This window comes from Salvia miltiorrhiza, chromosome 1, assembly GCF_028751815.1.
Source record: "Salvia miltiorrhiza cultivar Shanhuang (shh) chromosome 1, IMPLAD_Smil_shh, whole genome shotgun sequence".
NCBI lineage: Eukaryota > Viridiplantae > Streptophyta > Magnoliopsida > Lamiales > Lamiaceae > Salvia > Salvia miltiorrhiza.
Genome location: NC_080387.1, coordinates 30552215 through 30567740, shown reverse-complemented (window position 1 = coordinate 30567740; position 15526 = coordinate 30552215). Strand labels below are relative to the sequence as shown.

At 34.9% G+C, this 15526-nt stretch overlaps 1 protein-coding gene across 1 annotated transcript; it reads left to right on the top strand.

Annotated features, from left to right (window-relative positions):
• The first annotated feature begins 8682 nt into the window (after positions 1-8682).
• LOC131019645 (uncharacterized) lies at positions 8683-14736 on the top strand. Its single transcript, XM_057948236.1, has 6 exons — positions 8683-8912; positions 9052-9117; positions 10857-10977; positions 11295-11728; positions 12438-12765; positions 13407-14736. Exons 2-6 carry the CDS (start codon positions 9083-9085, stop codon positions 14472-14474), a joined length of 1986 nt encoding a protein of 661 aa, XP_057804219.1. The 5' UTR covers positions 8683-8912; positions 9052-9082; the 3' UTR covers positions 14475-14736.
• The last annotated feature ends 790 nt before the right edge of the window (positions 14737-15526 follow it).

Genomic DNA, 15526 nt, shown 5'->3' with positions numbered 1-15526 from the left:
AGCCATTTCTCCGGTGATGCTAATTATGTCGAATTATGTAATTTTTTTTTCTATAATTTTAGTTTGAGATTACTACTTATTTGATTTTTGGAGAGGTTGTGTGTGGTATACGAGGAATTAATTGAGAAAGATCATTGCTGCTTGTGTTGTTTGTGGATTGATGCTTTGTTATCTGTACAATTTTTTAGTTTTATTTTTTTGTGAATAATAATTCTCATTTGCTTATGTTTTAAATATCTGATTTCTCTATCTTTAAGTTTTGAAATAGATTTTAATATCTCTCTCTCATCTGGTGATTCTTTTAGGATTAGAAGTTCATTTTTCAATACTTAGAGAAATATAAAATTGATTAATGTTCTTGAATTCACGGCCACATATATGAATTCACAACTTAATATTCTTGAATTTACGACCACATCTATGAATTCACAACTTAATATTCTTGAATTCACAACCAGATCTATTAATTCACAACTAAAACTTGAATTCACAATTAAAATAAATTCTAGTTTTAGTTGTGAATTCAAACTTTAAAAACTCAAATTCACAACTACTTGAATTCACAACCAAAATAAATTCTAGTTCTGAATTAAATTCAGGTTGTGAATTCAACTGATTGTGAATTCACAACCAACATAAATCTGGTTGTGAATTAAATTTTGGTTGTGAATTCGTTTGTTGTGAATTCACAACCAAAAAATTCTAGTTGTGAATTAATTTTTGGTTGTGAATTCGACTGATTGTGAATTAAATTTTGGCTGTGAATTCGACTAGTTGTGAATTCACAAACAAAAAATTCTGGTTGAGAATTCGACTGGTTGTGAATTCTCAATTCACAACCAGTGTGAATTCACAACAAAAAAATTTTGGTTGTGAATTCACACTGGTTGTGAATTGCGGGATTTTTTAAAGGGGTGATGTAAAGTGGCCATTTTTTTAATTTTTAATGTGGAAGGGTATTTTGGTAACAATGGCCATTTTTTTATGTTTTTATTTTAGTGGACAATTTTTAAGTTTACTATTTCAAAGTGGCCATTTTAAAAATCCAATATATATATATATATATATATATATATATATATATATATATTGAAATCCTGCATTTTCTAGGTTTAAAAAAATAAAAAAAAAATCCTCATTTTCACTTTTGACACCGCATTTTTTGGCCTCCGATGATGCTCAAAAGATTGGTGCTTAAAAGTTCGACACTCTTAAATCAAATGTATGATCTTTCAAGCTTCAGATGATGATAATCAAAAGTTCAATGATAACACCTCATTTTTATATAATGCTCAAAAGTTAGATGTAGTCTTTCAAGATAATACCTCACTTTTGTCGTTAAATGCTCAAAAGTTAGATGTATGTAATCTTTCGAGATGATAATTATGATGATTAGAAGTCTCATGCTGCAAAGTTAAATGTAGTATTTTGAGTTTCAAATGAGATGATACTCATAACTTCCATGCTCTGAAGCCATATGTGGCCTTTCGAACTCGATATGAGACAATGTTCAAAAGTCCCATGGCCCAAAGTCAAATATTGTATTTTGAGCTGCATATGAGATAATGCTCAAATATCCGATGCTTTGAAGTCAAATGTGGTCTTTCAAGATTCAGATGAGATAATGACAAAGAGGCGCAATTCGATTGGTAAGACTCTTCCTTTCCATCCAATAGATCGGGAATTTGAGCCACACCAGATATGGAAAATGTAGAATCATTATTGATCCTTAAAAAAAGGGTTAATTTGTTTTAAATACATAAACTTTACATAGTTTTTTATTTTTCCCAAAACAAATAAAAGTTTGTTCTAAATACATGAACTTTCATAATTTTTGGAATTTCTCATAAAAGTCAATTCAAACAAAATTGAATTTGGCGTGACACTGAATTTTGCTAACGCAGAAGATATATATGATGTTATATACTATAAAATTTGGATATTTTAATTATTGTGAAATAAATTGTACCAAATTAAACCTTTAAGATATTACACGACAGCAAAATCCGACTCTAAGATAGATTTAAATTTATCTGAATTGACTTTCGTGGAAAATTCCAAAATGTGTGAAAGTTTGTGTATTTAGAACACATTTTTTTTTTGTTTTGGGAAAAACCAAAAATTGTGTAAAGTTTGTGGATTTAAAACAAATTAACCCAAAAAAAAAAATTAATGCTCGAAAGTTTGACGTGGTCTTTCAAATTTTACATGCGATAATCCAAAGTCCTACAATATAAGTTAGATGTGGTCTTTGGAGCTCCAGATAGTTCGATGCTCAAAAGTCAACTTTAGTCTTTCAAACTCTCTTGAAAGTTTGGTGTAGACAACCATAATTCACATCTCAACATGCAATAAAAATTACTTTTAAATCAAGTTTGCGACAAATACGAAAATATCAATTATAAACGGATCCAACTTAATATCAACATGCCTACATTATATTTTTTATATTTTAATTATTAATGATTAATGTTTATTTTGTAATATTCGACTATTATTTAAACGAATAAACAATATTATTACTACTAATATTTATAAATTTAAACTGGTTCAAATAATTAATTACATTTGGAATGAATACGAGTATGTACATTCTAGACGCATTCAATAGCTAAACCATAACCCATAATTTTTTACTATCTTCTTGATCTGCCTTGACCAAAGACTCTGGGTGAATGAAACAACCGAGAGGTGACTGAATTCTAGCCAATTATAAAATTATTTTATATATATTTTACTTATAAACTATAACATATACTCCATCCGTCCATAAAAAATATTTTTTTTGTCATTTTAGGATGTCCACAAAAATTAGTCTCTTTCTAGAAACTATTTATCACATGGTGTGCCCTATTTTCTACTCACAATACAATTAATTATCATCATAAACATTACCTTTTAAGTGAGACCATTTCTCCACCCTCAATACAATAACAATTTTTATTAAAACTCATGTCGTCCCTTACTTGGACTATTTTTTGTGGACGGAGGAAGTACAACATATGACTTATATACCAGATCTAGAAGCAACATCCTCATATTTGTTTTCTTGAGGAATGAAGTTAGGATATATTTTTTTAAAAAAATTGACATTACAATGTAAATAGTTTTTTTTTTTTTTTGTGAAAATTTGATGGGCTACTGACGCATGGAAGTGTTTAGTCCGATTTAGATTCACAAAATACCGAAAATAATGTAAAAGTGAAATTTTGTCCTCCTAAAAAAATGAAATTGTTGGGAAATTTGATGAAATATAGTTTTGATGATACCAAAACCCTTAGATATTCCTTCAGTAGACTAGATCTTTTTGAACTCAAATATTAGAGTTCAGCTTACTAGCTAGACTGAAGAATTGAATACTGAAGACCGACAGACTGAAGATCGAAGGTCTGAAGACGGCTTGACTGAAGATCGCAACTGGAAAGGCTGAAGACAAATACCGAAGTATTTAAAGGACAAAATTTTTACTGAAGATTCAGTTATGATTGAATAACTAATGTTGGTCACGTGGAAATACCAGACTGATACATAAGTCAAGTATCAGTGAACATTCCTCATCGGACTGAAGTCTTAAGTTTAAAAGAAGCCACGTATTCACGCAAAGTACAGTCGCATTAAATGCAAAGATATGGAGATCGTCCTCGCCTGTGGAGAGCTTACCTATTTTGTGCTAATTTTTAAGAAGCACCGTGCTTCTATTGCTAGAGACGCCCATTTCTCAACAAATCAGGAGCCTCGAAGATTGAAGCCTCAGCCGAAAATTCAAATCTAACTCACAACGGCCGAATTCTTGAAGACCATCTCACCAACGGATCTATTCAAGACTTCGCCTATAAATAGAGCTCGAGGATCATCTTCAATCTTCACCGATTCAAACACTTAAGCTGAAACTCTGCCGAATTTGCGACTCAGCCTACTTACTGCTATCATCGAAGAAAAAAAAATCCAAAGCCTAAATCAGTTTACTGAATACCAAATTTCTCTTATCATCCTTAGGAATTTTCATTGTAAACCTTTAGCCTAAATTCCGATTACTAAGAATTTGTTCTTAGTAATCCATTTGGTACTCGAACCCTTTTATAAAAGAGCGAAAAGAAAGTTTGAGAGAGAGAGAGAGTTCTAGACAGTTGTCTGAACTCAAGAGTTCTTAGTCCGCGCAAGCAAGATGTCTGCTGTCATTGCAATTGCAAGCTGAGAAGGAGACGAGAAGTCAAATCCAGTGTATTGGCACTGAAACCTAGTTTCAACTTAAGGTTTGTTGTGCACCCACAAGCACAAGCTCAGAGTGTTTGTCAGTGTGATCAACTGGTCGTGGACGTAGGAACTTGTTTCCGAACCACGTAAAAATCTCGTGTTGTTTATTGCTTTAAGTTTTTCTTACTTCTTACTTGTGCACAAACTCTTCAGTTAACTAAAACTGATAAACTGAAAAGAGAAACTTAAAACTGATAAAGTGTTAATCATAAAGGTTATTTCTTAAGTTTAAATTTTCGCTGATGGTGTTATCAGTCTAACTGGCAAATCCTTGGATAGTCAGTAAGATTTATAACACTTATCTGATTTCAAAATACTGAAACTATTTCAGTATCAGTCTAAACCCCTTTCTAAACTGAAACTTCTTTGACTGCTGACTTCAGTCTACAACCTATCAGTATCAGTCAATACTCACTTCAGTTTTACAAAAAAAATTCGAAAAATAGCATACTGATGTATTCCCCCCTCTCCCTTTACACCAGTTCAGTGACTCCAGGACCCAACTGAAATTTTGCTGATTCTCTATTGAATACCATAAGAACACATGATAAAGGAAAATAAATCCTAATTTTTATTTTATCAAAACTTAATTGCAAAATACCCAATAAAATGTCTTATATATAGACTAACTAAATAGGCTAAGCCCATAAACTGAAGCAAAAGACATAAACAAATAAAAACTTAAATAATTTAAATAAACTAATAAATAAAATACTGCTATTATATTTATTATTCTCTATCATTCTCCTTTACATCAAAACGATCCAGTTCTAGATGAATTGAATGCAGCTTCATCTTAAAAAAAAGATTCGGGCATAAAAAACTAAAAGTGCACCTCATGACGACAGACATTAGCAATGACTTTGTATTTAACATTAGCCATTTCACAAATAAAAGCGGTCTATTTAAATATAAAACCAATAAATATCCATGCATAGATAAATTAGGACTTTCAAGAATCTACGGTAAATTATATAAATAAGAACGATATTCCACCATCAAGAATAGTTGATCCACAATACCAGCAACGATAAAGTTTCCCCAAGAACTTGAATCCACATTTTTTTTACCATTGATAGTGCTCGTGGACTCGCACTGCACCACTGCAGCTTGGCCAACATCATCTAATAAAATTTTCTTATATAATGACAGAGATGAGTAATCATCATAAACTGGAGAACTCATATAGTCCTCAATATTATCATCCTGTAAAATATGAGATGTATAATCATCATAAAATGGAGGACTTAAGCAATCCTCAATTGTATTAAATCGAGCATTATTGTCGTCCCTAATTTAAAAAAGATTCTCTAATGTGATTGTGTATTCGTCTGAATCATCACATCGAGCGAATTGGGGCGGAGCATAGTAAGAATCTGGATACCAACTGTGTAATGAAACTTTTAATTCATTGATTAAGATTTATAAAATATACTATAAAAAAAACGCTTATAAAAGTGAAATTCCATTGATTCTCTATTAAATATCCAAACAAACACATGATAAAAGAAAATAAACCCCAACTTTTCATTTATCAACATACAACTACAAAATACACAATATATATTTCTATATATAGACTAAGTAGAAATAGGCCAAGTCCATTAACTAATCATAGACATAAATAAATAAAAGTTATAATGATTAAAATAAATAAATAAATAAATCACTACTATATTTATTATTATCTATCCGCTGCAAACTGATTACTACTTTTTTTTTTATAATTACAAATTGGTATCTAATAAATAATCTAATAAGCAACCCGCACGAAGGCAACCACTACACCACATAAAAGTGGGAAAACAATCGCACGCAGGCGGAACCACTACCCACGCATAGGTGGGAACACTACCTACACAAAAGTGGGAAAGTTACCCGCACGCAGGCGGGAATTGAACCCAAGACCTCTCACAAAGTAGAATCTTTGGGTGCCTCAGCTTTGCCACTTGAGCTAGGCCTCATCGGCGCAAACTTATTACTATATACCACCCAACATTTTATATTAATACCATCAGGGTCGTTCGATACACACTATATGATAAATGTGTGATATGTTTAATTAAGATGTCGTTTACTATATAATATCATATTTGGTAGAATGCATTAAAATATCGGGTTAATTGCCGTTAAATTCAAAAGCTTTTTGAGATTTCGCGATATTCTCACCAACTTCAAAATCGGCATATGAATACACGAATTGATAATCCGTTCTGAATGTTCCCAAAATTATTAACTCCGGCGAGATAAGGTGGCAATCACTGGTTATGTGTCAAATACATGGCAATCACGTATTACATGTCATTTTTTCATTTTTTTAATAATCTTATTTTAATAAAATATTATAATTTATTAATAAATTAATTTACAAAAAAAATAAAAAAAACCTCCCTCCATCCCCAAACACCCCAACCCCCAAACCCATCTGCCACCGCCCATGGGGCCTAGGGCACGACGGCGGCGAGGAGGGATGCGTGGAGCTCGTACGACGATTTCGGCAGAGGGAAGAAGGAGGGAGGCGGTGGGCATGCGTGGAGCTCTAACGCTGCCGCCCAAATTTAAAGTGTAGGGCCTCCGCGCGACAGATCTAAGGTCGCTGGGAGGGCGGCCACGCGCGAGAAGAAGGCGGCTGCGCTCTGCGCGTAGCTCAAGGAGGGAGGCCGCAATTTGGGGCCTACGACACGATTCAGGGATGGAGGCCGCGATTCAGGGCTAGTGGCAGCTCCGCCATCGCCGGAAAATGAGGGCGACGACAGAGCAGTGGGAGTGCGATCCTCCGCCGTCCAGAACCACCGCGCCATCTCCTTGTTTACCTGGTTTGAAGAATTCAAGCTTGAATCTCTCGCTGGCGACCTGGAAATCACAGCCCCAATTTTTCTTTTTTTTCTTTTCTTTTTTTGTAGTTGGAAATCAAAACGACATCGTATTGTTTTAAAAAAACGACGTCGTTTCCTTGCACCGCTGACTATGCCACATTGTATTTACGGTAGTCCACGTCACCTTCAATTTGGGGGTCTTTTTTGATTTTGGGAACATTAAGAACAGATTCTCAATTCATGTATTCATACGCCGATTTTGAAGTTGGTGAGAATATGTCGAAATTTCAAAAAGCTTTTGAATTTAGCGGTAATTAACCCTAAAATATCTGTAAAATATAATACTACATTTGTTTCATAAAAAACATGAACATTTATAAGTGACACGAATTTTAAAAAATGTTAGGTAAAAGTGTATTGTGAGTGGAAAATGGGTACCATTTTATGAAAAGTAAATATGAAAAGTAAATGGATTGTGGTGGGGTAGTGTACCAAAATAGAAATATTAATGTTTTGGTGAGACACCCCAAAAATGACAAAATGTTCATGTTTTTGTGAGACGGATGAAATATGCTATTTGGTATGATGTATTAAGATTATATAAAGTTAATAATAATTATAATTAAAATTTGTATTATATATACCATCTTCGTGAGTGTTATACAAAATCTCTTAAATCAGTATTATATGTTCGAATTTTTAATAATTTATAAAGAGTTATATATTTTGTATTATTTCTTATCAAACAATATATTAGGGTATTATAGATATACTCCCTCCGTCCCTGAAATAAGTTCATCTTTTTCCTTTTTGGGACGTCCCCAAATAAGTTCCTCTTTCTTTTTTTCCATTTTTGGACAACTGCCCCACCACTAATAATACTTTATTGGGTAAATATCATGAAAACCCCTGAACTATATTCACTTTATCAAAAATACTCTGAAACTTTTGAAATGTTCTCTAAACCCTCAAACTATCAGGTTTTCATCAAATATATCCTGCATCTATTTTTCGATTACCAGAAACGTGATGTGGCTCGCCAGATGCCACAATGTAATTTATATTCTATTTTTTTAAAATGACACGGAAAAAACGACTTCGTTTCGTACCATATTCTATCGTGTTTATCCTTAATTATAGGTGATTAGCATGAATTTCAAACACGATAGGAGTGAATTTTAAATTTCAGAGTGGATTTTTTTTAAATGATATGGTACGAAACGACGTCGTTTTTGCGATTGCATTTTAAAAAAATAGAATATAAATTATATTGTGGCATCCGGCGAGCCACATCACATTTTTGGTGACCGAAAAATAGATGCTGGATATATTTGATAAAAACCTGATAGTTTGAGGGTTTAGAGAACATTTTAAAAGTTTCAGGGTATTTTTGATAAAGCGAGTATACTTCAGGGGTTTTTATGATATTTACCCTACTTTATTTATTCTTACTTTTCATTTTTTCACCACTCCAAATACTTATAACACTTTTTCACTTTTTTATCACTTCCAATACTAATTACTATAACATATTTTTCTCCATTAAAACCCGTGCCATCCTCTTTGGGGACGGAGGGAGTATTATATACTGTAATCATTATAATCATCAGTCCAGTGTTCATCGTATTTTTTTGGGAATTCGTTTTTTTGTTTTCAAATAAAAGTTGGACTCGCTTAAAAGTATGTAAATTCTGTTATTTGTTAATTTCGGGGACAGCCTGAGATAAACGTACCGAATTCCAGGAGAGGAAAAGGAAAACTTAAAAATACAATGACAATGGAGGACCCTACTTTTACTTTATGCCAATTCAACTGACTTCAGTGGTCAGCGTGCCTCTTAAGGTAAAAAAATTGCAAAATTGCCTAAAAATTTGGTTCTTTTCATTTCAATTTTGATGGGTTTTTATCTTCTCTTGATGTGGTGTGATCAAATCTACCACCAAAAGTGATCGCCTCAGTCTGCCCTCTTCTGTTTTTGTAGTTTTACTTCTAGAGGCCCAGAGAGTTGCAAAATGTCAAGTTCTGCGAATGAAGATCGGGAGCAGAGGTATAGATTTACTTTTTTATCTTAGAATAAAGATTGTGTTTTTATGGTATTTTTAGCAAGTTATGCTATCGTTCATTTTTTAGGGAAAATTCTATTGTATTACGCATTTTGTGATTTTTAAAGAAGAAAGCCTTTTTTCTGTAAACCCTGTGAGCTGTATTTGTTTGTAGAAGTAAAGATATAAGGCAGTTTTCATGATTATCATGTTCAAGAAAAAAGGATGGCCAAATCCATGTTGAACTGAGTGTAAAATTAAGTTGAATCTAGGAGCTGAGTATGCTATACTTGAAATAAATAACGTGCACTTGGGTGCTCGTTTTGGGAATAATGTTCGTTCCGGGTATCCTAGCACACGTTGGTATGGGTATCTTGATCATGTCACTGTATATACATGATATGCATTTATGAAGTTGGAATAGGAGGCGAAACACTATTTTGAGTGCAAATGGCTTGCATATGGCAATAAAAGTTACTTTCTTTTTCTGTGGTTTACTTGTTTTAGTAGCTCAGGGATCAGGATATTGATGTTTCTGGATAGTAGCTAAGTTGTCTGAAATAGTATATTATGTGTTTAGTTGTTCGAAGCCAGGTATAGTGCTATGTAAATATGATATGACCAAAGAAAGCATTAGTTTTTAAGAAGCAAATGGTTTCCATTGTTTTCTTCATTTTGTCACTGTGGTGGTTTCATTAGTTGGCCAAGTCCTTCTCACATATTTACTGCAGTGCACTGCTGCAGACAATTGCCAGCTTGTTCTGTATTTAGGCTTAGAAAGGAAAAAACTGCTTAATCCTTTATTTGTTTCTCTCTACTAAAAGCACTTAGAAATTTGTCACGTACTAAATATACATATATATGCACTCAGCCCCACAATCTACCTATGGTTTTATGTTACCATAACATCATGTTTGCTTGCACACCATGCCATTTGTGGATTATCACTTTAAAGTTGCATTTGGAGTTTGTTCTTTATTTTTATGGAAATGAGACTTCATGTGGGGAAAACTGAAGACTAGGTTATTGGAGTTCATTAAGAGGGTGTTTAGCTAAGCTTATTTTAAAGAGTTTATAAGCTCCAACAACTTGTGAGATGTTTCAAGAGCTTATAAGATGTAGTTTGTCAAAGTGTTTGGATAATTTAGCTTATAAGCTAGAGAGAGTTTTCTACACTAGAGAGAGAAAATCTTTGTTAGAGAGATGAACTTGAAAGGATATATGATGAAAATAACAAATCATAGTTAAAAAATATTTGTAAAATGATTGTTGCATATAAGATTATGAAAAAACTAAGTTGGGGTATAAGAATTTATTTTTTGAGGAGCTTATTTTGCCAAACACTTTGAAAGAGCTTATAAGCTCCTAAATAGCTTATAGGCTATTTTAAAGAGCTTATAAGCTCAGCCAAATACCCTCTAAGTTATATTATTGGTTACACTTCCATTGTTTTGGACATCCCATTAAGTTACAATTAAGAGGGAAACGGAAAGAAATAGGGAGTTTATAACATGCATGAGCTTACAACATATAAGGCTTAAATTGGAAGATACCAAATCGTAATGATCATTAGAGAAAACTAGGGGGAGTAGTATTTGTTCACAATGTATTTTTCCGCACATCAATTTTTCATCTGTGACTGTGTATGCGTTTGGCTGATCACAGTTGCATTTCTCTTTTCACCTTCTGCTAGCTCATACTATTTTTGTAAATGTTCTGATCCTTTAAAGTGTTACTTTCTCAGGAAAACTGAGAACATGGAAAAATCAGATTTAATGACAATCGAATTTCTACGAGCAAGATTGTTAACTGAAAGATCTGTCTCAAAGACGGCAAGGGAAAGAGCTAGCGAGCTGGCCAATAGGGTGAGTTGCAGTAATGTTTTAGTTCCCTTTGACTTGCACTGACTGTCACATGGAATTTTTGTCTTGCATTTTCCACTCATTTTATGTTTTTTGAGGAAAGACAGGTAGCATTATGAAAATGCAGTGAATTCAATACATTGAAAATAGATGAGTAAATTAAGATTTTGATTTCATATATTCACAAATTTAAAATGGAAGTATAGACTACAAAAATAAATGGATTTGAGGATGTGAAATGCACTTCTTCCTTCTTCTCATTCCATCGTCCTACCATTTTAGACAATTGTTTCTCTCTAAACTTGTAAAATGCGATGCAGGTGGCAGAACTTGAAGAGCAGCTAAAGTTTGTATCTCTCCAGAGAGAAAAGGCTGAAAAGGCAACATCAGATATTCTTGTAATTCTGAAAAACCATGAAATAGGTGATGTATCCGAGGAATTTGATTCATCTTCGGAGCATGAGGAAAAGTCCCAGGACTTTGAGGCTCATAATGGTTCTTTGACAATGGAAGAAACTTCAACCAACTTGAAATCAAGAAATAATGAAAAGGAGGCATATTCCAGTTCTGAAATTGAATCTTCTCCATCCACTGGTAGAAGCTTGTCCTGGAAAAGTACTAGAGATTCTCAGCAATCCCTTGAGAAGAAGAAATACATGGATCCCGTCAGGAGAAGAGCTAGTTTTTCATCTAATAGCTCATCATCAAGAAGGGTCGGTAAATCATGTCGCAGGATAAGGCGCAGAGACACTAGGTAGTGTTTGCTTTCTGTGAATTTTTAATACATAGTGCATTCCAACATGTGATCATATTTTAGTTATGCAGTTATGATTAGAGTCATGGCTTTAATACCCTTTGTTGTGAGTTAGGTGGGGTATGCATCACATAGAATGAATCCTCAGAAAATCTTGAATATCATTGTTAGAATGTGAACCAAGACTCTTTAACGAACCTTTCAGTATAGTGACCGAGTCAATGAAAATCCACTGTGGCTGCCAGCTAGTTTGATAAAATGGGCTATTTATGTTTTTGCTTTGGTGTTTGAGGAGACGTGTTTTATCTGAGGTGTTCTGAAAAATGTACAAGGGATGGATTCATGCTTCATTTTATTTTGGGTATATTTCGAGTGTAATCGTTGATGTTTTTCATTTTGAGAAATGAGAATAAGGTGTTGGAAAAAATCTCTGAATAATAGAGTGTGGCTTTTTTCTGGATAACTATAAATGGAAATGAAAATAAAGCAAAACCAATCAAGTGTAGGTAAACATTCATATTTTTCCTTTTCCCCTTTCTTTTAATCTTCTGTTTCTATTGGCTATCTAGGCATCACTTTTTTATCTCATCTAGCTTTATGGTGTTATCTAATTGCCTTTAAACCCAGCCAATCATTTGGGATTTGCTCGAGCTGCAAAGTAAGTTCCTCAGATAATCAATAATGATGTGATTCTGTTTTGTGGTGCCAGATCAATAGAAGAGTTACAGAATGACGGCATTGAGAAGACCACATACTCCAAAGGCTCTTCAAACTGCTCTGATGGCGAAGCCGTTGCATCACCAGAAAGTTCTGGATATCCTAATGGGAAAAACCCTCTGGAAAACCCAGTTTCAGGGCGAAGTAATGGAACCCAACAAGTTAATGGCCACTATTTTAGTGTACCAGAAAATGGCAAAGACAAAGACATGGAAAGTGCACTGTTGCATCAGGCACAGCTCATCTGTCGATATGAAGAAGAGGAGAAGGCCCAAAGAGAATGGGAAGAGAAGTTCAGAGAGAATAACAGTGGCACACAGGTAGGCTTTATCAGTTTTGGCCGCTTCATTTTTTGGGCACCTTATGTCTACTTTGATCTATCAAAATGTCAATTTCCTAGTCACACGAGTATTTTCTCCCTATCTTCTTTCGGGTTGCATCTTGGGTTGAAGGGTTTGATTTGAGGAGATGACTTAAGCGAAGCAATTTGAGTGGCTTCATAAAAGTGGATCACTTCAGAAGTAAGTCATACTGAGAATGATCAATTCCATATTCATTGTATAATGAATTCCATAGAAATGATCGGCATCAATTGCATGCACCTCCAATCGTTGTGGGTAATCTCGTGAAATGCGGTCAGGACTTTTGTAGGGGAAATATTGTCATCCAAATGGCTAATCTAGTAAATACATTCCTTTTCTTTTTCATCAGCTGATGTGCGAGCACAATGAGACTCTTTGGGAACTTCTCCTATTGGTAGAGTTTAGACTACCAATTAAATGTGCATTTATCAGAATCAAGACTGTTTTCTTCCCTATATTGTATTATGTGTTCAATATTTAGTTCTGATACCAGTTTCCCCCATCTCTAGTTGAGCTTGAAAGTCTTCCCTTTCATAGCAACAGCTGCATTATATGCTGTTCATTTTATCTAAAAACTCTTTTTCTCCATTAACCACCAGGATTCAGGTGACCCCGGTAACTACTCGGATGTGACTGAAGAACGATACGAGACAAAGTCACCCGAGCCGTCGCATGCTGCCAGGACATTGGCTTCAGACAATCAACAAGTGAAGCAACAGCCAGCTGACGCTTCTGTCAGTGAACCCCCCCAGACTTCCAAAGTTTCACCACCTGCACCAGACGACGACAAGGGAAGCTTGCAGGATGAGAAATACAGCACCAGCATAGCTGCCCCCGAATCTTCAGCATCGGAGTTTTCATTTCCCAAGTCACAGAGAAGTCTTGAAGACTTCTCAGGAAGAGCAGATGAGACATCCAGACACAGATCCCAAAAATATCTCCCCTCGGACCACGCACCAGGAAAGGCATCTCAGTCTTATGCAGGAAAATCCTTTGAGCTTGCAGTCGTGCCTCAAGAAACTTCTACTAGCTTAGGATCTGTCCTGGAAGCACTTCAGCGTGCCAAACTATCACTGAGCGAGAAGCTTAGTAGCTCGCCTCAGTTAGCAGAAGTAAAGTCTGGCAATGCCATTCAACCTCCCAACGCCTACACAAACACAGTGGACGACTTCCAGATTCCCTTCGGAACCCCTGGTCTTTTCAGATTGCCAACGGATTATCAATATGAAGCAACTGCTAGAGTCAATCCTGGCATCGGTGCGCGACAAAGTTTTTCCAACTTTCCCCATGAGTTTGCTGCTGATAGGTTCCTCACCGAACCATATGTAGAGCCAAGAAGTGCCGCATCAGGTGACCTATTCCGCAGTGCTCCCAGCAGAAGCTTAACTCCAGAAATGAGGTCTGCTGCAGCTCCTCCGCGGAGGTTTCTCAGCCAGCCTCAGCTAGGGGAAGGCGCCCCCGGCCCTTCTCCCTCAACGAACCATCTTGATCCTCTTGTTCCACCACCTCAAGAATTGTATCCATTTTTCCCATACATCTCGATTCCCAATATTCCTTTGAACGAGGAAGAGATTTCAAGAACCTCGCTGAGCTCCGAAAAAGGGCTACCGCCATTCATGCGCTTGTCTTCCTATGATGGACAAGCCGGACCAAGCATGTACAGGTAGCCTGTGATCAAGAATTGCTTCTTTTGGCGGGTATGGGTTATTACATAACTATTTTTGCTTCTCTTTAACTTAATTATATCTAGATAAGTTAAGAAACTGTTTCTGGGAGTGAACATCTTGTGTTTATTGTAGTAAATAGGATTGTACCACGATCAGCCTGTTTAGTTCTGTTACTGTAGAGAGCAGGATTGATACATATGTTGTATATGCTCATTTTGAGCAATGAAGAGTTTCTTCTGTTGTATAATATATCTACAAACAAGCCTTTTTTTTTTTTTTTTTTCAAGTAGATATAATGACATTTTCTTTTGACATTAATTTGATTTAATAATAATGTATCGCTAAATTATACAGAGTCCAGTGTGAAATTTGGAGTGCAGTAGACCATATTGAGGCCACTTCCATTTTTCACAGCTATCATGTTACGTATAGTAAAATATCAACATAGGATATTAAGATATTGTGTGATTTGTTAGACGTCAATTTGTGCCTAATTCTAGGCTCATGCATGCATCATCAAATGTTACGCCATGAAAATGATTGTGTATATCTTCGTCATAACTAATTCATATTAATCTAGTCTTGTTTCACATATAAAATCCTCTATTACTAGGAACCAGAAAAAAATTCCTCTATTACTAATTTAGGTGATATTTTTAAATTTTAAATTTGTAATATGCATATTAACATTTATGAACACAATAAAAGATACTCCCTCCGTCCCAAAGGAAATGTCCTCCTTCTTTTGGGCACGGTTATTAAGGATGCATAATCTGCCTAATCTAGTAGAATATTAAGGAAATTTCAGTTTCTACTAGATTAGGCAGCATATAAGATTCAATGACAGATTATGCATCATTTCAGTTTCTACTAGATTAGACAGATTATGCATCCTTAATAACCGTGCCCAAAAGAAGGAGGACATTTCCTTTGGGACGGAGGGAGTATTAAACTAGAAAACGTTAAAGAATCTGAAAAGCTCATTTCAAGGCAACCACCGAACCGCGTACAAAACCCCAAAACTCAAAATAATACTCCCTCCATCCCATTAG

Coding starts and splice junctions, on each gene's coding strand:
- LOC131019645 (XM_057948236.1), top strand. CDS start 9,083: ATGTCAAGTTCTGCGAATGAAGATCGGGAGCAGAG. Junction 11,729..12,437: donor ATAAGGCGCAGAGACACTAG/GTAGTGTTTGCT, acceptor TTGTGGTGCCAG/ATCAATAGAAGAGTTACAGA. Junction 12,766..13,406: donor AGAATAACAGTGGCACACAG/GTAGGCTTTATC, acceptor ATTAACCACCAG/GATTCAGGTGACCCCGGTAA.